Genomic DNA, 25,100 nt, shown 5'->3' with positions numbered 1-25,100 from the left:
CCTATGAGTCAGAATCAATAATGATAATTACAATGACAGAATATTTTCATAATTCTTCCATTAAATTTTCATCCTTGATCATGAAATCATGAGGACACTTTGCTTTTCATCTCATTTCAGCAGTCGAGCGACCCGGCTTCAATCCCAAATTTAGATGCTGTCTGTGTAGAGCGGACCAGGATGTACTGTAGACAATTGGGATTAGTGGATAATTTATTGGAATGTAATGATAGAAATCTTTTTTTTTTGCAAAGTGAACAAAAATGTGAATTCTGCCTGCCTGTGAGTTTTCTTTCATTATTTATTTAATATGTTAATGGCAACTTTTATTTATGCCCTGACAATGGGTCTTTATGAACAAGTTAATAACTCTACATTTATAACAACTTGGCCTTAGTGCCAAAATAGCACCAAAAAATGGCAGCTCTATATAATGTCTCAGTGAATATTCCAATACACTAGTACTTAATTATGATTGTGCTTATGTCAGTTTTCTCTGGGTGCTCCGGTTTCCTCCCACATTCCAAAGACGTGCAGGTTTGTAGGTTAATTAATTGTTTTCTGTAAATCACCCCTAGTGTGTAGGATACAAAAGTGGGATAACATAGGACTAGCGTACAGGTAATCAATGGTCGATGTAGACTCACTGGGCTGAAGGGCATGTTTCCATGCTGTATCTAAACTATTGCTGAATATTCTGTCCAGCTGTTTCAATTGGATGATTACATTGTTCTGTTTTGGGACATATGACAATAAAATACTCTTGACTTTTGAAGATTTAATCATATGCATTTGCATTGAAGTCTACTGCACAGGTCAAGAAGACATGATTGATACATTTCAGATGGCACAATTCTTATTTTATCCTTTGAGAGTGAACATACCATTTGAGTTTTTTGTAAACTGGTTTTCAAAAAAATATATAAATAAATAGCCAAGCTATTTACATAGAATTGCCAATTGTTGATCCATGCAACAAGGAAGTTATTTACAAGATACAAGGCACTGCAGCAGCAGTGACTTTGAGAAGTATGTCAAAGTCATGCTGTTGCAAAAATAATTCACTGGCTAAAATGCTTGTAAGTTCAATTCTGGTAATGGCTACATGCTCTTATGCATTAATTTGGTCTAATGCACTATTGTCAATGTGGAAGCAGAATGCAAAGCACTGTCCAGATGGGAGAGTGTAAATCAAATGGAAGCTAACATTTGAGGTCAAGTTTTGTCGCATGGAACTGATTGAATTTTTGGTTGACTAGTAACCAAAGATATGGATTTTGATAGTTGGTTTCAAGACCTCTGAGGTCAAAATGTTTTACAAACAAGGTGCAGTGGGCATGATCTGCAATGTGTAATAACTCCAAGAAAAATGTAGAGCATCCTGAGATATATAAGGCCCTTTCACTGATTTTCATTGATAGAAACATAGAAACATAGAAAATAGGTGCAGGAATAGGCCATTCGGCCCTTTGAGCCTGCACCGCCATTCAATATGATCATGGCTGATCACCCAACTCAGTATCCTGTACCTGCCTTCTCTCCATACCCACTGATCCCTTTAGCCACAAGGGCCACATCTAACTCCCTCTTAAATATAGCCAATGAACTGACCTCAATTACCTTCATTGGCAGAGAATTCCAGAGATTCACCACTCTCTGTGTGAAAATTGTTTTTCTCATCTCGGTCCTAAAAGATTTCCCCCTTATCTTTAAACTGTGACCCCTTGTTCTGGACTAGAATTTTGTAAGTTTCTATAAGATCCCCCCTCAATCATCTAAATTCTAGTGAGTACAAGCCAAGTCTATCCAGTCTATCTTCATATGAAAGTCCTAACATCCCAGGAATCAGTCTGGTGAACCTTCTCTGTACTCCCTCTATGGCAAAAATGTCTTTCCTCAGATTAGGAGACCAAAACTACGCAATACTCCAGGTGTGGTCTTACCAAGACCCTGTACAACTGCAGTAGAACCTCCCTGCTGCTATACTCAAATCCTTTTGCTATGAATGCTAACATACCATTCGCTTTCTTCAACGCCTGCTGCACCTGCATGCCTACTTTCAGTGACTGGTGTACCCTGACACCCAGGTCTTGTTGCATCTCCCCTTTTCCTAATCGGCCACCATTTAGATAGTAGTCTACTTTCCTGTTTTTGCCAACAAAATGGATAACTTCACATTTATCCACATTATACTGCATCTGCCATGCATTAGCCCACTCACCCAGCCTATCCAAGTCACCTTGCAGCCTCCTAGCATCCTCCTCACAGCTAACACTGCCAGCACTGAGCCTTGCGGTACCCCACTAGTCACTGCCTGCCATTCTGAAAAGGACCCGTTTACTCCTAGTCTTTGCTTCCTGTTTGCCAGCCAGTTCTCTCTCGACATCAATACTGAATCCCCAATACCATGTGGCCTCCCTCCCTCCCCTCCTTCATTTGAATCCACCTATCACTTGCCAGGCTTTGTCACATCCTCCTAGCTCTCTTCCAGCTTTCTCCCCACTTCTATAATCCGCCTGAAGAAAGATCCAAACACAAAACTTTGCCTGTACATTTCCAGCAAAGATTCTGCCCAACCTGCTGAGTTCCTCCAGCATTTTGTATTTTTAAACAAGTAGTCTACTTTCTTGTTTTTGCCTCCAAAGTGGATAACCTCACATTTATCCACATTATACGGCATCTGCCATGCATTTTCCCACGCACCCAGCCTATCCAATTCACCTTGCAGCCTCCTAGCATCCTCCTCACAGCTAACACTGCCCCCCCCCAGCTTTGTGTCATCCGCAAACTTGGAGATGTTGCATTCAATTCCCTCGTCCAAATCATTAATATATATTGTAAATAGCTGGGGTCCCAGCGCTGAGCCTTGCGGTACCCCACTAGTCACTGCCTGCCATTGTGAAAAGGACCCGTTTACTCTTACTCTTTACTTCCTGTCTGCCAGCCAGTTCTCTATTCACATCAATACTGAACCCCCAATACCATGTGCTTTAAGTTTGTATACTAATCTCTTATGTGGGAACTTGTCAAAGCTTTCTGAAAGTCCAGATATAACACACCCACTGGTTCTCCCTTATCCACTTTACTAGTTACATCCTCGAAAAATTCTATAAGACTCGTCAGACATGATTTACCTTTCATAAATTCATGCTGACTTTGTCCAATGATTTCACCACTTTCCAAATGTGCTGCTATCCCATCTTTAATAACTGACTCTAGCAGTTTCCCCACTACCGTTGTTAGACTAACTGGTGTGTAATTCCCTGTTTTCTCTCTCCCTCCCTTTTTAAAAAGTGGGGTTACATTAGCTACCCTCCAATCCTCAGGAACTACTCCAGAATCTAAAGAGTTTTGAAAAATGATCACTAATGCATCCACTATTTCTGGGGCTACTTCCTTAAGTACTCTGGGATGCAGCCTATCTGGCCCTGGGGATTTATCGGCCTTTAATCTATTCAATTTACCTAACACCACTTCCCGACTAACCTGGATTTCACTCAGTTCCTCCATCTCATTTGACTCCCGGTCCCCTGCTATTTCCGGCAGATTATTTATGTCTTCCTTAGTGAAGACAGAACCAAAGAAGTTATTCAATTGGTCTGCCATGTCTTTGTTCCCCATGATCAATTCACCTGTTTCTGACTGTGATAGACCTACATTTGTTTTAACTAATCTAATCTTTTTCTCTTCCATGCCATTAAAAAAGACACTTGGACTTGCACAGGGGTGGGAAAGGTTTAGATGGATATGGACCAAATGTAGGCAAATGGGTCCGGATTAGATGTGGCATCTTGGATGAGCTGGGTCAAAGGGCTTGTTTCTGTGTTGTTTGACTATAAACTGGTGGGTCTGTTGAATACCCTCTGAAAATGTGGCTCCCCACACAAATTCATTTCCATGTTACAGTCACCCTGTAACAAGGCTCGTGCCAAGCCAACACACCAAATATTGGTAAACATTGCTGCCAAGCAAGGCCGTGTCAAATCCCAACAATCTTCCCAATCACTCTCACTGCATTTTCAGGGTGGTGCAGCGCAAGAGTTGCTACCTTCTGAGTAAGTGAAACTAACCAATGCTACCTACCATTCTGACTATGGGTACAGACTGAACAGAGTTTGTACATCCCTGTAAACCTGTGGGTTTTCCCCGAGTGCTCCGGATTCCTCCCACATTTCAAAGACGTACAGGTTTAACGGTTAATTGGCTTCTGTAAATTGCCGCTGGTGTGTATGATAGAACTAATGTGTGGGTGAACGTGGTTGGTGGAACACGGTGGGCCAAAGCGCCTGTTTACACACTGTATCTCCTAAACTAAACTAAAACAATGTTGTACCTGACTTCCAATGAACTTGCCGAGTGAAACTAACCAAAACTGCTCACCCCTACGGTAACTAATCTCAAGGTTGCCTGAACAACAGTAGTTGAGCTGCGGTATGCAGACAATGGCAGCGTTTGCACTTACTCAGAGGATGAGCTCCAAGCCGCCGTCCACTCATTCATTGAAGCCTATGGGAGGATGGGTCTTACACTCAAGATCGATAAGACAGACATCTTTCACCAACCCATCCACTCTGTCCCACACTGCCTACTGAAAACAAAGGTTTGCTGTGAGTCCCTAAAAAATTGCAACGTTCTCTACACCTTGGGAACTATCTCTCCATTCACCATCACCTTCAAATTGCCAGCACAATCTTTGGTTAATTGAGGAACAAGTCATTTTGTTTAGTTTAATTTAGAGATACAGCGCAGAAAAATACACTTTGGCCTACCAAGTCTGCACAGACCAGTGATCCCTACATATTAACACTACCCTACACACACTAGGGACAATTTACATTTATACCAAGCTAATTAACTGACAAAGCTGTATGTCTTTAGAGTGTGGGAGGAAACCAAAGGTCTCGGAGAAAACCCACGCAGATAACGGGGAGAACGTCCAAACTCCGTACAGACAAGCACCCATTGTCAGGATTGAACCCGGGTCTCTGGTGCTGTAAGGCAGTTGCCCTACTGCTACGCCACTGTGCCGCCGATTTGAAATGTGAAAATTACCCCTATGGTAACTACACAATTTGAAAATTAAATCCTCAAATCTGGCCAAAACTTATTGGCAACCGGGCAATAGATATCTCTGTCTTTCTAAATGCCTCTGTGAACGGGTCTATTTACACCAGACATCTTGAGGCACTGAACAGATACCATAAATGTTGTTAGGTTTATATTGTCACGTGCGCCAAGTTTCAGTAAAAGGCTTGTGTTTGAGGGCTATCGAATTAACTCAGATAATACACATGAATAAATTCAAGCCAATCAAATACAAAAAATTAAATCAAAGAGAAAGATACTAAAATGTAGATTCTAGTTCTCAGCATTGCAGCATAACAGTTCCAGAGAAAATATCCAATGTTCGCAATGAAGTAAGTTGGAAAATCGGGACTGTACCCTCGCTTTGCTAACCCTAGCACCAGATTTTTCATTGTGGATATTTAGTCTTGCTTGAATAGAGCACAACTTTCAAGATGGATATCAACTCTCCTGTTAGTTCTACATATGAATTTTCAATCATTGAGTTAAAAAGAAAATCCAGCTTGAGACAAAAGATGCCCTTGCTTGGTTAATGGAAAGACCAGGCTCCTTGTGAATTAACATTGTGAGAAGATGTTGGGAAAAATAATCCTTTCAGAAACTGAACCTAATTGCTGCAAAGGCAGAAATAACTGCTGAATTAGAAGAAATGTCTATAACGTTGTTGGCAGTCAGTAGATCGATGCAGCAGTTTGTGTTGGGCTCAGTGATATCCGAGGCACAGGTTCAATGCACAGTTTTTACACAGATTTGTGGACAGATTTCAGACCGAGGAGTCTTGTGGTTGCAATCGATAGGCCTAATGTCTCCAGACCAGAGGGATCAAGCAATGTGGCTTCTACTGTATTTCCTGATCACTCGTCTCCAGTGTTTTCGATCAGACGGAATTCAGAACCTTATCCAAGCAAGGTCAAGACAGACAAGGCAGTTCCACGTCACCCTCTCTCACTGCACCCCCTCTGTGATTCTTACTACTCTTCAACCACGTTTTAACCTGAACTCACCCCCACAGCCAGGAAGATGGGTTACAACCCGAAACGTCACCTTTCCTTTTCTCCAGAGATGCTGTCTGACCCACTGAATTACTATAGCATTTTGTGTCTATCTCAGGTCAAGATAAATACAGAACAATGTTTTTTGTAATTAAATAATTAGTTTAATGGTTAATTCAATAGTTTGGTGAAAATTATTATTTCAAATATACAAAACGGGATTAGAATTACATTGATTCTCTTGGATCATGCAGGGATGTAATGCTGAGGCATATTAAGACACTGGTTAGACTGCACTTGGTGAGCAGTTTTGGGCCCCATATCTGAGGAAGGATGTGCTGGCGTTGGAGAGGGTCCAAAGGAGGTTTACAAGAACGATCCCAGGAACGGTTGGGTTAACATATGATAAGAGTTTTACGGCACTGGGCCTGGAGTTTAGAAGGATTAGGGAGGACCTCATTGAAACTTACTGAATAGTAAAAGGCCTGGAGAGAGTGAATGTGGAGAGAATGTTTCCACTAGTGGGAGAGTCTCGGACCAGAGTCCACAGCCTCAGAATAAAATAACGTACCTTTAGAAAGAAGATGAGGAGGAATTTCTTTGGTCAGAGGGTGGTGAATCTGCGGAATTCATTGCTGCAGATGGCTGTGGAAGCCAAGTAATTGTGTAATTTTAAGGCACAGTTTATTGATTAGTAACAGTGTCAAGGGTTATGGGGAGGAAGCAGGAGAATGGGGTTGAGGGGGATAGATAGGTCACCCATAATCAAGTGGCAGGGTAGACCAATGATCCAAGTGGCCTAATTCCACACCTATAATTTATAAACTTACGAACAAGTCCTGTTACTGACCATCAGGTTGTTGTAACTTTCCCAGGGGCTAACAGCTGGATAGACACACAAGAGACTGCAGATGCTGGAACCTTGAGCAAACCGCAAAGTGCTGGAGGAACTCAGTGGCCCAGGCAGCATCTGTTAAGGGAATGGACAGACATATTTTCAGGTCTGGAGAAGAATTCTGTCACAAAATGCCATTTATCCATTCCCTCCACAGATGCTGCCTGGCCTGCTGAGTTCCTCCAGCACTTTGTATTTAGCTGGATAGAGAGTCTGAATTAAACCTTCACCATTTGCAGATCTGAGATATCTCAGACATGTAGCACCCAGGTTGCAATGTGGACATGCAGTGTCTTGACAGATTTTAAACTTTTAGACTTAACTTTTTTTACTTTAGACTTAAAGATACAGTGTTGAAACAGGCCTTTTGGCCCACTGACTCCACGCCGACTGGCAATCACCCATGTACCAGTTCTATCCTACACACTAGGGACAATTTACAAAAGCCAATTAACCTACAAACCTGTACGTCTTTGGAGTTTGGGAGGAAACTGGAGCTCCCAGAGAAAACTCATGCAGGGCACAGGGAGAACGTGCAAACTCCGCACAGACAGCACTGTAGACAGGATCGAACCTGAGACTCTGGTGCTGTAAAGCAGCAACTCTACATTGTGCCACTGTGCCACCCTTAAATTAATTTAAAGATTGATTTTATTTTTACAGATTGAATATAGTAGGGATACTCTCCCAGTCTTTGCACAAAAACCGAGTGTGCTGTCACTGTGGGTAAGCCAATCCCCCCATTACTTGTCCAACCCCTATGTCACACTGTGTAGGAAGGAACTGCAGATGCTGGTTTGAACCGTCGACACAAAATGCTGGAGTAACTCGGCGGGACAGGCAGCGTCTCGAGAGAAGGAATGGGTGACGTTTTGGGTTGGGACCCTCTGCAGACTCAGACTCTCGACCTGAAATGTCAAACATTCCTTCTCTACAGAGATGCTGACTGTTCCGCTGAGTTACTTCAGCATTTTGTGTCTACCCAATGTCACACTGACTGGCAAGACTACCAGGCTTTTGGACAGTGACATGGATAAGAAAGGTTTTGGAGGGATAAGGGCCAAATGCCAGCAGGTGGGACTAGTGTAGATGGGGCATCTTCACTGGCATGGGCAAATCGGGCCAAATGGCTTTGTTCCCCATTGTATGACTCTGTGATTACCCACTGTTCTGGAAGCCTGAGGTAAGCCTGCTGATGTAAGAGATTCTGAAAATTATAAAAAGATAAGTAGTTTGTGGTATGTTTAACCCAAGAGCTTACATACCCTTAGGGAAGTATGATGGAAAAAGAGGCCAACATAGTGAAGTGAACTTAAGGATGTTAGGAGCGGCAATAATTATATTGATAATGTGTTTAGATTCTAGGACAAAGCTAGCAAAAGTTAAAATCAACTTTGGGGGTTGTAAACCAGACTGAGGGCAATAAAACTGATCAGGGAATAGAAGTGTATTTTGTTGCACTCACTTCTTCGACCAATGGGAGGATTGTTTTCTAAATATCAGGGAATAGAAGATTAAAGATAACTTGGGGAAAACAAAGATGCAAGGATACAGAGACATTGATCAATGATGAATTATTTAAGAATGCAGAATCCACACGTAACAATTGAGTCATGAGAATATAAAAATGCAGTGGGTGCTGTGAATCTTTGAAATACTTTGCGTTCTCTCAGAGTGTTTCCAGTGTATAATGTTAAGGCCTTGAATAAACCAACTGATTTGAGAAACTCACCATTGCTCTACGAGATATGCTTTGTGTCTATTACAGCATCAGGTGCATCAAAGAATAAAGTTGAACTTTGGAGTGAATCAAGAATTTTTGATGAATGAGGTCAAATGCATGCAAGTTGCCTGAAAGTGGCAAATGTTAACCACCTCTTTCAAAACTTTAGCATTATCAGTCATCATCTCCTGGGGTAGACACTAATGTTGGAGATACTCAGCGGGTGAGGCAGCATCTATGGAGCGAAGGAATAGGTGATGTTTTAGGTCGAGACCCTTCTTCATCATCTCCGCATTTGGTCCCATTAATTTCACTATTTCTTTTGTAATAAATACCAATTCCTTTAAACTCCTCATTCATGTTGACATGTTGCACTTCACTACTTCAAGTAGGACCCTGTGCCTTCCAGCCACAACATATGTTTAATTTCTCTGCTTTTTCCTTATTTTGCAAAATAATCTTCCCTGTTTCACACATTAATTCTTGCTTTCCATTTTTCCCAACCATGGAAGCTTTTGCTGTCTCTTTATGGGTTTTCGCTGGTTTATTCTCAGTAGCTTCCCCCCCCCCCCCCCTTCTTTATCCATGTTTTAGTCATCTTCTGAGTTGCAAAGTGCATTCAAAAGTACAACTATTTCTAGTGATTTTATAAGCCCCTTCCTTGGATTTATTACTGTCTTTAATTCCATCATACAGTTTCAGACAGGCCCTTTTCCTAACTTTTTTTGTCTAAAAGGGATATGTTTTGCATGTCACTTATGTACTTTTTAGATACTAGATATTGCATTTTCCTTTAATGTAGTTTCTCAATCTTTCACTGTCAAATCATACCTCACGCCTCCATATCTATTTTAGGTGCAGTAGATTTAAAACCTTGGTTTCGGATTGAATTAAATCAACCTTTATATTAAATTGTGCCATCAGATCACTATTACCTAAATACCACAGCTCCAGATTATTAATTAACCCTTTATCATTGTCATTGTACAATATTTGATCAAAAATAACCTGTTCCCTTGATAGTTTTTCAACAAAACCATCTGTAATATGCTCTCCTGAATTCATCCTCCATAGTATTATTGCTAATTTGGTTTGTCCAATTCATGCTTTAAGTCCCCAATGATCATTGTACTAATCTTGTTATATGCGACCTGGATTTCCTTATTTATATTATACCGTACATTGCTTGAGTGTAGAAGTTGGGAGGTCATGTTGCAGTTGTATAATTTGTTGGTGAGACTGCATTTAGAGTATTGTGATCAGTTCTGGGCACCATGTGAAGGAAAGATATTGTCAAGCTTGAAAGGGTTCAGAGAAGATTTATGAGGATGTTGCCAGGACTAGAGGGTCTGAGCTATAGGGAGAGGTTGAGTCGGCTGGGTTTCTATTCCTGGGAGCACAGGACAATGAATGGTGATATTTTAGAGACATATAAAATCATGAGAGGAATAAATCGGGTAGATGCACAGAATCTCTTACCCAGAGTTGGGGAATCGTGGACCAGAGGACATAGTTTCAAGGTGAAGGGGAAAAGATTTAATAGGAATCTGAGGGGTAACTTTTTCACACAAAGGGTGGTGGATGTATGGAACAAGCTGTCAGAGGAGTTAGTTGAGGCTGGGACTATCCCAACATTTAAGAAACCGTTAGACAGGTACATGGATTGGACCAGTTTGGAGGGATATGGACCAAATGCAGGCAGATGGGATTAGTGTAGCTGGGACATGTTGGCCGGTGTGGCCATGATGGGCCAAAGGGCCTGATTCCACACTGTAACACTCTATGACTCTATGACACCACTCTTTGGAGTCCCAGGCAACTAGAATTTTTTTTTGTTTTGCCCATTACTATTCTCTCAGCTCAACACAAACTGATTATACTTAATAATTTGAGCCATGACCCATTTTCTCTACTCAATAAGCGAATTTGGTATTTGAACTGTGCATGCACATAGGTCACTCGAGATAAACATTCTTGGCAGCTGACCTGCTGCGTGTATACAGACCTGCGTTTCATCCGTAGTCAGGATCAAACCCGGGTCTCTGGCGCTGCAAGCGCTGTTGAATTGCTACTGGAGTTAGATAATATAGAACAAGTGCGAACGGGTGATCGGCATGGACTTAATGGGCTGAAGGACCTGTTTCCGTGCTGTGTCTCTGAACCAAATTAATCTAACTAGGTAAAAGTAAGTCATCGGAGGATGCAGGGAGAGCGACATGAGAACAGGTGAGGTTGAAGGGAGGAAGGAAAGTTGGCCGGGACCAAATTCTGAGACCAAAAACGACGCACCCCTCTTCTGCATAACCCCAGGAGGCAGGTTTGTGAGCGGAGTCTCACTACCATCCCCGTCCCCTCCCAAGTGTCCCATCCCTGTCCGGGGGCAGCCATAGATGTCCGAGGGTGACGTGGCACCAGGCCGGAGCAGTGGCGGCCCCAGGCTTACAGCCAGCGCGGAGAAGAAGTGCTAACTCCAGCTCAAATCCAATTCCAGAGGAACCCGTTCCCCGACTGGCCGGGGACCGTTAGCTGCTCCTCTCTCCTTATCCAGTGGCTGTCGGTTAACCCCCTCGGAGAGAGAGAAAAAATGTCCTCCAACGCTGCCGTGAGAGGTTCTGCGGAATTCCGGAGGATGGGTTTGTGAAGTGAGATAGAAATAAGATCAAATTTTTGTTCATAAGACAGCGACGCATGTCCCCTATTGAGTTGACAGAATTCTAGATTAATTCATTGGTAGAATACTTAACGATTTATAAACAGTTTATACAGCCAGCGCTTCATTCTCTTTTTCTTTATCACGAATGACCTTTGACAAATCCCATGATTCCTTGAGCTTTTCGGAATTCCAAACTCGCTTATTATCCCATTCTTTATCTCCTTTTTACTTCAATTTGTTCTATCTATTTGTCAAGCTTCTCTTGAATATAGCCTGCATGCATATAAAGGGCCTTAAATATTGTTTCACCATTTTCACTCCTCTAAATCTAATTGAAGATATTTTCCAAAGATAGGCACAAAATGCTGGAGGAACTCAGCGGGTCAGGCAGCATCACTAGAGAAAAGGAATAGGTGACTTTTCGGGTCGAGACCCTTCTTCAGACTGAGAGTCAGGGGAGAAGGAAAGTAGATGTATGAAAAGGATCAGAACATGTCAGAGCCGGCACCGATGACCAAGGAAAGGTGGAGCCCACAATGGTCAATTGTTTGCTCCATGGTCAATAGGTGATAACAAAGGGATATATGGATGTGGACAATGAAACTAGCAGGATGACAAGGTTGGGGGGAGATGGAGAGAGAAAGAATGCAAGTGTTAGTTGAATTTAGAGAGATCAATATTTATACCATTGGGTTTATCTACCCAAGCAAAATATGAGTGCTGTCTTGCAATATTTCTTTGCCATTTCTCTTGAAATTTCTAGGTTTCGTCTCCTCACTACTATTTGATTTAAAGCCTTATCGACACCGCTTACTATTCTATTGGCGAAGGTACTGGTTATTCAACTGAAGCCCATTTCTCTTTACCACCAGTCAGAAGTGATGTAATGCTGAGGCTCTATAAGGCGTTGGTCAGTACTGCGGAGTACTGTGAGCCAATCTGGGCCCCATATCTGAGGAAGGATGTGTTGGGTCAGGAGAGGGTCCAGAGGAGGTTTACAAGAATGATTCCAGGAATTATTGGTTAGCTTATGATGAGCATTTGACAGCACTGGGCCTCTACTTACTGGAGTAGAAGGTTATGGGGGGACCGCATTGAAACTTACAGGTATAGATAGAGTGGTTGTGGAAAGGGTGTTTCCACTGGTGGGAGAGTCTAGGACCAGAGGTCATAGCCTCAGAATTAAAGGGCGCTCTTTTAGAAAGGAGGTGAGTAGGAACTTCTTTAGTCAGAGGGTAGTTAATCTGTGGAACTCATTGTCACAGAGGGCTGTGGAAGCCAAGTCAGTGGATATTTTGAGGGCATAGATGGACAAATTCCTGATTAGAATGGGTGTCAAAGGTTATGGGGAGAAGGCAGGAAAATGGGATTAGGAGGCAGAGATCAGTATGAGATGAATGAATGGCGGGGTAGACTCGATGAGCCAAATGGCCAAATTCTACTAATTTAACTTGTGAATGTGAAATGTTGGAGACGTGTTTAATTTTCCATTTGTGCATCAATGATCCATATTTCCCATGTAATTTGTGACGTGGATCAGAAATACTCATAACCTACAGTATGTGGAAGATCAGTGCTTAACCTGTGGGAGCATTTGATGGCTCTGGGCCTGTACCCGCTAGAGTTTAGAATGATGATGGTGATCTCATTGAAATCTACCGAATAATGAAAGGCATGGATAGAGTGGAAGATGTTTCCAGCAATGGGAGAGACCAGGACCAGAGGGCACAGACTCTGAATGAAAGGACACACCTTTAGAATGGAGATGAGGAAAAATTACTTTAGCCAGAGGGTAGTGAATATGTGGAATTCATTGCCACAGATAGCTGTGGAGGCCAAGTCAATAGGTATTTTTAAAGTGGAGATTAATAAGTTCTTGATTTGTTAAGGCGTCAAAGATTACAGGGAGAAGGCCGTAGAATGGGGTTAAGAGGGAAAAATAGATCAGCCATGATTGAGGGCGGAGGAGACTCAATGTGCCGAATGGCCTAATTGTGCTCCTATGCCTTATGGTTTTATGATCAGGAACATGCTGCATCATTGGACTTTACAGACATTAGGTTAGAAGTAACCTTGCTGGCTGTTAAATGCATGGATCAAGTTCACCTTAATGTGACTTCATCTTTATAGTGTTTTGAAAAGATGCTGATAGATTACGCTCATCAAAACATTATGGATGGACCGACTGGGAAATGGAAAGAATAAAGGCTTGTCTCTGCCATATTTATTGAACAACATCAGAAGAGGCATCTTTAATTGGAGAATATAGAAACAAGGAACTTCAGATGCTGGTTTACAAACAAAAGACACAAAATGCTGGAGTAACTCAATGGGTCAGGCAGCATCCCTGGAGAACATTGATAGGTGACTTTTCGGGTCTGGACCTTTCTTCAGAAATGTCACATCCATGTTCTCCATGGATGATGCCTAACCCGTTAAGTTACTCCAGCACTTTATGTCCCTTCATTGTGGAATGCTTGTTAAAACAATTTCTCTATTGTTATGTTACACGACTGATAAAAAGGTGAAATTAACACAAGAAATTTATTGCCGATTGCATTGGTGCTCCTCCTGCACCCACACACAACTCACTGACTTCATCCATTTCACCACTAACTTCCATCCGGCATTCAAATACAACTGGACCATTTCCGGCATTTGCCTACCAATTCGAGACTTCACTATCTCCATCGCAGGTGATAGACTACTGACCAACATCCACTATCAACCCACTGACTCCCATGGCTATCTAGACAACACTTCTTCCCACCCTGCTTCCTGTAAGGACTCCATCCCCTATTCCCAATTCCTCCATCTACGCCACATCTGCACCCAGGATGAGGTGTTTCAAACCAGGGCATCGGAGATAGAAACATAGAAAATAGGTGCAGGAGGTTCAGAATAAGTCCATTCGGCCCTTCGAGCCTGCACCACCATTCAATATGATCATGGCTGATCATCCAACTAAGTATCCTGTACCTGCCTTCTCTCCATACCCCCTGATCCCTTTAGTCACAAGGGCCACATCTAACTCCCTCTTAAATATAGCCAATGAACTGGCCTCAACTACCTTCTGTGGCAGAGAATTCCACAGATTCACCACTCTCTGTGTAAAAAATGATTTTCTCATCTTGGTCCTAAAAGACTTCCCCCTTATCCTTAAACTGTGACCCCTTGTTCTGGACCTCAATCTCCTAAATTCTAGCGAGTACAAGCCGAGTCTATCCAGTCTTTCTTCATATGAAAGTACTGCCATTCCAGGAATCAGTCTGGTGAACCTTCTCTGTACTCCCTCTATGCCAAGAATCTCTTTCCTCAGATTACTGTACGCAATATTCCAGGTGTGGTCTCACCAAGACCCTGTACAACTGCAGTAGAACTCCCTGCTCTTATACTCAAATCCTTTTGCTATGATTGCTAACATACCATTCGCTTTCTTCACTGCCTGCTACACCTGCATGCCTACTTTCAATGACTGGTGTACCATGACACCCAGGTCTCGTTGCATCTCCTCGTTTCCTAATCGGCCACCATTCAGATAATTCAGACCATTCAGATGTCCTCATTCTTCGGGGAACGGGGGTTCCCCTCTTCTACTATAGATGAGGCTCTCAACAGGCTCTCTTCTATACCCCATAACTCTGCTCTCACTTCCCATTCCCCCACTCGTAACAAAGGCAGAGTCCCCCTTGTCCCCACCTTCCACCATACCAGCCGTCACATGAAACAAATAATCCTCCGGCACTTTCGCCACCTCCAACAGGATCCCACCACTGGCCACATCTTACCATCTCTTCCCCTGTCTGCTTTCCGCAGAGACCGCTCCCTCCGTAACTCCCTGGTCAATTTGTCCCTTCCCACCCAAACCAACCTCTCTCCTGGCACTTTCCCTTGCAACCGCAGGAAATGCTGCGCTTGTCGCTTTACCTCCCCCCTTGAATCCGTTCAAGGACCCAAGCAGTCTTTCCAGGTGTGGCACAGGTTCAACTGCACCTCTCCAACCTCATCTATTGCATCTGTTGCTCTAGGTGTCAGCTGCTCTACATTGGTACGACCAAGCGTAGGCTTGGCGATTGCTTCGCCCAACACCTCCGCTCGGTTCGCAATAACCAACCTGATCTCCCGGTGGCTCTGCACTTCAACTCCCCCTCCCATTCTGAATCCAACATTTCTGTCCTTGGCCTCCTCCATGGCCAGAGTGAGGCTCACCATAAATTGGAGGAACAGCACCTCATATTCCGCTTGGGCAGTTTACACCCCAGCGGTATGAACATTGACTTTCAGGTCAATTTCAGGTAGTCCCTGCTTTCTCCTCCCCTCCCCAGCTCTCCCTCAGCCCACTGTCTCTGCCTCTTCCTTTCTTCTTCCCGCACCCCCCCCCCCCCCTACATCAGTCTGAAGAAGTGTCCCAACCTGAAAAGTCACCTATTTATTTCGCTCCATAGATGCTGCCTCACCCACTGAGTTTCTCCAGCATTTTTGTCTCTCCAAGAAATATAAAAGTAAGCCAGTGAAATAAAGAATTAAAACGGTTATAGTTGGTTAGTTTTCTCCATTCTTACAATAGTAAACGAGGTGTCATGACATGGTGGCGCAGTGGTAGAATTGCTGTTTTACAGCCAGAGACCCATGTTCAATCCTGACTATTGGTGACGGCTGGACTGTACAGACTTTGTACATTCTCCCTGTGTGGGTTTTCCCCAGGTGGTCCAGTTTCCTTCCACATTCCAAAGCACTTGTACGTTTGTAGATTAAATGGCTTTAGTAAATAGCCCTTAGTGTGTGAGATGCGAACGTGGGATAACATAGAATTAGTGTACGGGTGCTTATTGGTCGGCAAAGACTCAGTGGGTCGAAGGGCCTGTATCTCTAAACAAAAACTAGAAAAACATAGTCATTTAGACTCCATGGTGCTTTGGTGCTGAGTCATAGAGTCAGTCAGCGTGGAAACAGCCCCTTCAGCCCAACTTGCCCATCCCGAGCAGCATGCCCCATTTACACTAGTCCCATCTCCAGCATTTGACCCATATCGCTCTAAACCTATCCTATACATGTACTTGTCCAACTGTTTTTTAAACATTGTGATAGTACCTGCTTCAACTACCTCCTCTGGCAGCTCGTTCCATATACCTACCACTGTTTTTGTTAAAAAAAAAGTTGCCCTCTACATTCTTATTAAATTCCAAAAGACATGTAGGTTAAGGGCTTCATTCTGTAAATTGTCCCGAGGATGTAGTATATAACTAGTGTAAGGGCAATTGTTGGCTGGCATGGACTCTGTGAGCTCTAGGGCCTGTTTCCATGCTGTATCTCTAAACTAAACTAAAAAAAGACAGTTTAGTGCATAATCGTTTTAAAATTTGTATCAGAATTGCACTGAAAGGGTCTCCACAGGTGGTGTGAGCTGTGCAATCTATGAGCGGCCAGCTGTAACTAGTTTACTTGTGCATTGCAGCTCAGCTGCCTGCCCTGTCCATCCACCCACTGTGCATGTTGACAGCTTCCCCGAAGGGCGGCATGCTCCCTATAATCTGAGCAGTGAGGAGTTAATTACTGCTGTCACGGCCGTCACTCTGCAAACATAAAGCTGCCTAGGTTTCCGTCAGGTTTATTGAAGGGCAATTCCCACCTCCTCCTTCCCCTCCTCCTTCTCCACCTCCTCAGTTGTCACCCTTAGTTCTTGCTTCAACCCAGCAGCGCACGCACTGGCACACATTAAACATACCGACTTCCAGTTGGGATTGTGCAGTAATGCAGGCACAAGGAACTGTAGATGCTGACATACCAAGGAAAGACACAGAATGCTGCAGCAACTCAGCAGGTCAGGCAGCATTCCTGGAGAACATGGATAGGTGATGTTTTGTATCGGTGCCCTTCTGCAGATTGATTGCAGGAGAAGGGGGTTAGAAAGCTGGAAGAGTGGAGGAGCAGGACAAAGCATGGCAGGCCATAGTCGAACGCATGCAAGTTTTTTTGGATAGGCAGATTTTAGTTTAGTTTAGAGATACAGCGCAGAAACAGGCCATTTGCCGCAAAGAATCCACGCCGACCAGCGATCCCCGCACACTAACACTATCCTACACACACTAGGACAATTTACAATTAAACCAAGCCAATTTGCCTACAAACCTGTACATCTGGAACATGGGACAAAACCGGAGCGCCCCGGAAAAAACCTACCCAGGTCACCACGAGAGCGTACAAACGCTGCACAGACAAGCACCCGTGGTAAGGAGTGAACCAGGGTCTCTGACGCTGTAAGGCAGCAAATCTACCACAGAGTTTTTTACCCAGAATAGCGGAATCAAGAAACAGAGGATAGCCAGAGGAGGCAGTGATTTCTTCTCTTCTTACACCCTCTTCTCTCTTACACTTTTTTCCCCGCTCTCCCCTACAATTAATTGAAGAAGGATTCTGATCAAAAACATCACCTATCCATGTTTAACCCTAAATGCCACATATCCACATTCTCCAGAACTGCTGCCTAACACACTGAGTTACTCCAGCATTTTGTGTCAGGATTAGTGTGGAATTAGTTCAAGTATTTGTTTGATGGTTGGCATGAACTTCAAGCTCCTGCCTATGCTGTATGACTCTATGACTCCTTCACCTGCACTCTCACCTTATTCAGTAACACAACCCAGTTGTTCCCATGGTGAAGGCAACAATTGGCATGTGCCAGCACCATTCCAATTGCTGTGGACAGCAGGATGCTAGGACATGTGAGATAGCAGCCAAGTGTTAACCCTCTCTCTGCTCATGCCACCCAGGATGGTGCCAGTGACATCAAAACCCTAACGGGCTAGGTGGAGTGAATCTCAGACTCATCACCACTGCAGACTTTAGACTTTAGTGAAACAGGGTGGAAATAGCCCCTTCGGCCCACCGAGTCCACACCGACCCGCGATCACACCAACACTACCCTGCACACTAGGGATAATTTACAATTTTACTAAAGCCAATTAACCTACAAACCTGTACGTTTTTAGAGTGTGGGAATAAACTGGAGCACCCGGAGAAAACCCACTTGGTCACAGGGAGAACGTACAAACTCCGTACAGACAGCACCCATAGTCAGGATAAAACCTGGGTCTCTGGAGCTATAAGCCAGCAGCTCTAGCACTACGCCATTGAGCCACCCCATAGGGACTCTGTGATACCACATGGGGGTTCTCCATGCCAATGTTAGCTAATTATTGAAGAATATGTTTGCTGTTACTTGCACTTTACTCAATGCTGATTTTAAATCTGATCAAGCCAAGGCTTCAACTGAGCAAACTGCAATTATTGTATTAACTATTAATTATATTTCATGATGGAAGTCTCAACTCATGTTCCAGAGATTAAGTGCTTGCTGTATATCAACAGAAAAACTCATTATCTAAAATTGCTCAGCTGTCCATGGAATCAGATCGTTGTTTGTATTATTAATGGCAGGAACATGTCAGTAACTCCCAGCTTACATGAACTGAACTTGCTAACTCAAGTGTGTTATTTTAATAGGACAATAAAATGGTTTTATTTCGAGCGTTGTCTCAGTTGAATTTTTGATTGAATTTAGGAGAAATTACAGCCATTTTAGTTTTAATTATAAAATAATGATTGTGGTCATTTTTCAGCACCTTAATCAATATTGAGTATGGAAGTTGGGATGTGATGTGTTATGGTTGTATAAGAAATTGGTGAGGCCACATTTGGAGTATTGTGTTCAGTATTGGTTACCCTGTTATACGAAAGATGTTAACCTGGAAAGGGTGCACAGATGCTTTATGAGGATGTTGCCAGGACTTGAGAGCCTGAGCTATGGTGAGAGGTTGAGCAGGCTAGGACTTTATCTTTGGCATGCAGGAGGATGAGGGGTGATCTTATAGAGGTGTACAAGATCATGAGGGGAATAGATTAAATGCATTTAATGTTGTAGATTTAAGGCCCTGTCCCACTTACGCAACCTTTTCAGTGACTGCCAGCACCCGTCGCTGGTCGTTACAAATCGCGTAAATTTTCAACGTTGAAAATTCAGCGGCGACCAGAACAAGGTACGACTCTTTGGGCGACTACTCACGACCATACAGGCTTCACCCTGCGACGTGTCGCCTGTATGGTCGTGAGTAGTCTCCTACTCACCCAAAGGTTTATAGAGTGTCAGTCAGAATGATATTAAAATTACTATAGACTCACCTATCTTAAGAGGACACACTCCCATAAAATTTGTCCTATGATTTAGTTTCAGCTGTGGTTTACTTTCTATTAAATAGACTTGAGTTCAAAAATAAACTGCAATACAGAGGGGTTGCTGCATTAATGGAGATGCCATCCTTCCATTCATCAATGTCACACCAGGTGGGTTTCCTCCAGTTTCTCTTGCGGTTTCCTCCAACATTCCAAAGATGTGCAGATCTGTAGCTTAATTTATTTCTGGAAATTCCCTTTAATGTGTAGGATGCAAAACTGGAATAACATAGAACTAGTGTACTGATGATCATTGGTTGACATGGACTTAGTGGGCCAAAGGGCCTGTTTCCATGCAGTATCTAAAGTGAATACAAAAGATCACATTGGACTAGCTTGGTGGAGAAGAGAGGAACTTCCAGTGTCTTGACTAATACTAAACCACAGTCACCATTGCAAAGACTGTACATGACTACTATTGCACTGAACTATATCTGACAACTAAACTAGAGACCATGGAATTTGGAGTATCGTACAAGTTGTTATTTATGGTTTGTGTGAGAAGGAACTGTAGATGCTGGTTTACACCAAAGAAAGACCCAAACTACTGGAGTAATTCAGGCAGCATCTCTGGGGAAAAGGAAAAGGTGACATTTTGGGTCGAGACTCTTCATCAGACTCAGAGTCAGGGAGGGGAAACGAGAAGTATGAGCAGGTATAGAACAAAGCAGAGCTTGCATCGATGACTCAGGAAAGGGAAACCCAGAATGGTTCATTGTTCGCTGGGGACGAGGTGATAGCAAAGAAATACAAACAAATAAATCAGCACGATGACTAGAGTGGGGAAGGGACCGAGAGCGAGGGAGTACATGGGTTTTTTGAAGTCAGAGAAATCAATATTCATGCCACTGGGTTGTATTATTTGCCTGGTTTGGTGTTTGTTTTTGAAACATGCCATACATCTTGTTAATCTGTCAATATTTCTTGTTCTAGATGAGAATTAACTGCAGGGATGTTCCGGCAGAGACCATGTACGATGTTCTTCATGACACGCACTACAGAAAGAAATGGGATACGAATATGATTGAGACTTACGATATTGGCCGACTGACTGTGAATGCAGATGTTGGGTATTACTCCTGTGAGTAATCACCAGAGTTTATTTAACCCTGTGAGATAACTATCTTGAGGAAGCATTCGGGCAAACTGGCAGTTACAATAGTTCATCACTAACTCTCTCTAAAAAGATGCCTGGAGTAGAGACAAAATATTGTCTGCAAATCCGTGGGAATATAATACGGAAAATACGTACACAAGAACTCTAGAATGTCGGAGGTCGAGGGGAGACTTGATACAAGTTGATACAATTATGGGAGACAGATGGGGTAGAGATTCCAGGGTGGAATTGTTCAACACAAGAGGGCATAGCTATAAGCTGAGAGAGGGAATGTTTAATGGAGATGTGTGGGGCACGTCTTTTTACATGGCGAATAGAAACATCGAAACGTGGAAAACAGATGCAGGAGTAGGCCATTCGGCCCTTCGATATGTTCATGGCTGATCATCCAAAATCAGTACCCCGTTCATGCTCTCTCGCCATATCGCTTGATTCCATTAGCCCTAAGGCCTCTATCTAACTCTTGAATACATCTCTTCTGCTCGCAGCAGCAAACCAGACCTGCCGCAGTATATGTCAGAAGGCAGCCTCCCCCCCCCCCGCCAGGCTCCTCTTTAGATCTCAACCGCCTCCCGCCGAGGCCACCCATTGTTCTTGGCGACCGCACTGGGTCAGGCAGCTCTCAGCAGTGCAGATCCCCCTACACTTTCAATGGTCCGCCTTGCTGATATTAATTAGCTGTGTGCTTTTCCTCTCTGTTAGGGAGGTGTCCAAGTCCATTGAAGAACAGAGACTTTGTTACCCTGCGATCCTGGCTTCCCCTTGGCAATGACTACATGATTGTGAACTACTCGGTGAAGCACCCGGTGAGTATCAGTTTGTGTGGAGATAAACCTAGCGTCGCGAAAGGTGAAGTGATTATTGATTTGGAAACAACTTGTACATAACAGTGACAAATAGAAAACTCAATAACACTAGATTATGGAAACACAATTAGATGAGATTGAAAGTAAGGAGGAAGATGTAAAGATGCTTTAAGTGAGTGTAGGCAAGCTCAAAGGGTAAGAACATGACTGATGCAATACAATGTGGGAAATATATGAGGTTATCAATCTTGGCATTCAAAATTGAAAAGCAGTATGTTTTTTTTTTAATAGTGAGAGATTGGGTGATGTTGCTGTACAAAGAGACTGAGGTATTTAGGTGCACAAATCACCAAAAGCCAATATGTTGATGAAACATACAATTAGAAAGACAAATGGTATATAGCGGGTGAATCAGCATCTATGGAGCGAAGGAAATAGGCAACATTTCGGGCCGAAGCCCTTCTTCAGGTCTAAACCAGCCTGAAGATGGGTTTCGGCCCGAAACATTGCCTATTTTCTTCGCTCCATAGATGCTGCCTCACCCGCTGAGTTTCTCCAGCATTTTTGTCTACCTTCGATTTTCCAGTATCTGCAGTTCCTTCTTAAACAAATGGCATATTGCCCTTTGTTACAAGTGGATTTAACCACAGGGATAAAGATGTTTTGCTGCAAACCATGATATCAGGTTCAAGAATCAAGAACTGGGGCAGCATAGTACCTTACAGCACCAGAGACCTGGGTTCGATCCTGACCACAGTCGCTGTCGGTATGGAGTTTGTAATTTCCCTCTGTCTGGGATTTCTCTGTGTGCTCCGGTTTCCTCCCACACGCGAAACACTCAGCTCATTGAGTCCACGCTGACCACAATCACCTACACACTCCTTCTATTCTACACATCAGAGACAATTTACAGAAGCCAATTAACTTACAAACTAACCTACAAATCGGGTGCCACAGTGGCGCAGGTTCAATCCTCACTACGGTTGGTGTCTGTACGGAGTTTGCACGTTTTCCCTGTAACCGTGTGGGTTTCGTCCGGGTGCTCCAGTTTCCTCCCACATTTCAAAGACGTGTAGGTTGTAGGTTAATTGGTTTCTGTAATTTGTCCCTAGTGTGTAGGATAGAATGAGTGTTCGCTGGTCGGCATGGACTCGGTTGGGCGAATGGCTGTACTTCTAAAACTCCAAACCTGCATTTCTTTGCAATGTAGGAGGAAACCGGGGCACCCAGGGAAAACCCACGTGATCACACGGAGCACGTACACATTCCTTACAGGTAGCAGTCGTAGTCAGGATCAAGCACAGGTCTCTGGGGCTGATTGACAATAACTCTATTGCCGCGCCACTATGCCGCCCTGCTCAATCATTGTTAATCTTTTACCTAGGTCTCACTTTTCCTGCACTGACCATACTCCAGTCTCTTTATGCCCAGGCCTGTGTACTTTACACAAAAAGTGTCATTTTATACAAAGCCTGTGATTTTCAATGCAAGAACAAGTGAACCCAATTTCAAGGCATTCGTGTTTATACTGAAAATCAAAAGCATAATATGAATTCAAACTTTTCCGCTGAAAACATTTATTTTCATTGATGCAAACCTGAAGAGTCTCCAGCAGATGCATGTGTTTTACTTTTTGACACAGCCATTCATTTCTTTCCTTGCAACTGTTTACAATACGCTTCTCTGTTTTAAGTAATTGTGCTGAGTTGTGGCACGGGTCATGTGCAAATGGAAGTATATGGTTGCAGCTCAGTAGAATATAAGTTCTTTATTTATCCTCAAAAAAGTCATTGGTGTGCTGCACATGAAGACAGAGAGACAAAACTAAATAGCAATGGCACTCAATCTTTATTTTAGACTTTAGAGATACAGACTGGTAACTAAAATTAGAGCACATGGTATTGGATGTAGGGTGTTGACATGGATAGAAAATTGGTTGGCAGACCAGAAGCAAAGAGTAGGAGTGAACGGGTCCTTTTCAGAATGGCAGGCAGTGGCGAGTGGAGTGCTGCAAGGCTCCGTGTTGTGGCCGCAACTGTTTACCAAATATATTAATGATTTGGAAGAGGGAATTAGGAGCAACATTAGAAAGTTTGTGGATGACACAAAGCTGGGTGGCAGTGTGAACTGTGAAGAGGATGTTAGGAGGTTGCAGGGTGACCTGGACAGGTTGAGTGAGTGGGCAGATGCGTGGCAGATGCAGTATAATATAGATAAATGTGATGTTATCCACTTTGGCAGCAAAAACAAGGGGGCAGATTATTATGTCAATGGGGTTAGGTTAGGTACAAGATACAAGATACAAGATACATTTAATTGTCACATGTGCCAGATGACACAGTGAAATGAAATTCCCATACAGCCATACAATAAAAATAAAGAACACAACACACTATCGAATTTGACATAAAACATCCCCACACAGCAGAATCAAAGTTCCCCACTGTGTGGGAAGGCACCAAAGTCAGTCTCTTCTTCCACTGTTCCTCGTGGTCAGGGCCTCCCCAAGCCCTCCGCAGCTGCAGCTACGGGCGGCCCGATGTCCAGGACCACTCGCCGGGGTGATACAAGTTCGACGTCGGGGCTGGGGGATGTCCTCAGCGGCGTGGACACCAGAGTCAGCCCCCTCCTACCGGAGTCGGCGGCTCCCAAAGTCCGTAGGCCGCGCCGGGTGGAGACTGCTGCTGGTGGCCCTCTGCAAGGCGCCCCAGGTCTCTGCGATGTTGTTCAGGTAAGGGGGATGTGCAGCGAGACCTGGGCGTCCTTGTACACTGGTCACTGAAAGTTGGCTTACAGGTACAGCAGGCAGTGAAGAAAGCTAATGGAATGTTGCCCTTCATAACAAGAGGATTTCAGTATAGGAGTAAAGAGGTTCTTCTGCAGTTGTGTAGGGCCCTGGTGAAACAACATCTAGAGTATTGTGTACAGTTTTGGTCTCCTAATTTGAGGAAGGACATCCTTGTGATTGAGGCAGTGCAGCGTAGGTTCACGAGATTGATTCCTGGGATGGTGGGACTGTCATATGAGGAAAGATTGAAAAGACTAGGCTTGTATTCACTGGAGTTTAGAAGGATGAGGGGATATCTTATAGAAACATACAAAATTATAAAAGGACTGGACAAGCTAGATGCAGGAAAAATGTTCCCAATGTTGGGCGAGTCCAGAACCAGGGGCCACAGTCTTAGATTATAGGGGAGGTCATTTAAGACTGAGGTGAGAAAAAACGTTTTCACCCAGAGAGTTGTGGATGACCAGATCTCGAGTTTTTTTGAAGCAGTGGTTGACAGACAAGTGAATAAGGAAAATGGCTGTGGGATAGAAGATTAGCCTTGGTCTTCACAGAGCAGACTCAAAGTGGAACTTAGCAATTATTTCTTATGACTACCTTCAGCCCTGGAATATTTTAGTAGGTAAACCATGAACAATTAAACATCGGTGCAATGAAACTATAAATATCTTTAATGGTTCACAAGCTGAAAACTGGTCATGGACGAATGAAATCATAGAGCCATTATGACGCTGATGGAAGTAATTTTGTTCATCAAATCCATACCGTTATTGAGCAATAAATTCAGTCCAATTGCTCCAATTCTATTCCAT

At 43.4% G+C, this 25,100-nt stretch overlaps 1 protein-coding gene across 1 annotated transcript in view; it reads left to right on the top strand.

Annotated features, from left to right (window-relative positions):
* The window catches only part of stard15 (StAR-related lipid transfer (START) domain containing 15), a 102,263-nt gene that overhangs the window by 54,297 nt on the left and 22,866 nt on the right, over nt 1-25,100 (top strand). The window contains exons 3-4 of the mRNA XM_055642729.1: nt 20,511-20,658; nt 21,397-21,500. Of these exons, the coding sequence (XP_055498704.1) occupies nt 20,511-20,658; nt 21,397-21,500 (252 nt within the window). The remainder of the gene's footprint in view (nt 1-20,510; nt 20,659-21,396; nt 21,501-25,100) is intronic.

Source organism: Leucoraja erinacea, chromosome 11, assembly GCF_028641065.1.
Source record: "Leucoraja erinacea ecotype New England chromosome 11, Leri_hhj_1, whole genome shotgun sequence".
NCBI lineage: Eukaryota > Metazoa > Chordata > Chondrichthyes > Rajiformes > Rajidae > Leucoraja > Leucoraja erinaceus.
Note: the sequence above shows the minus strand (reverse complement) of the source record. Positions and strands in the feature narration are given on the sequence as shown.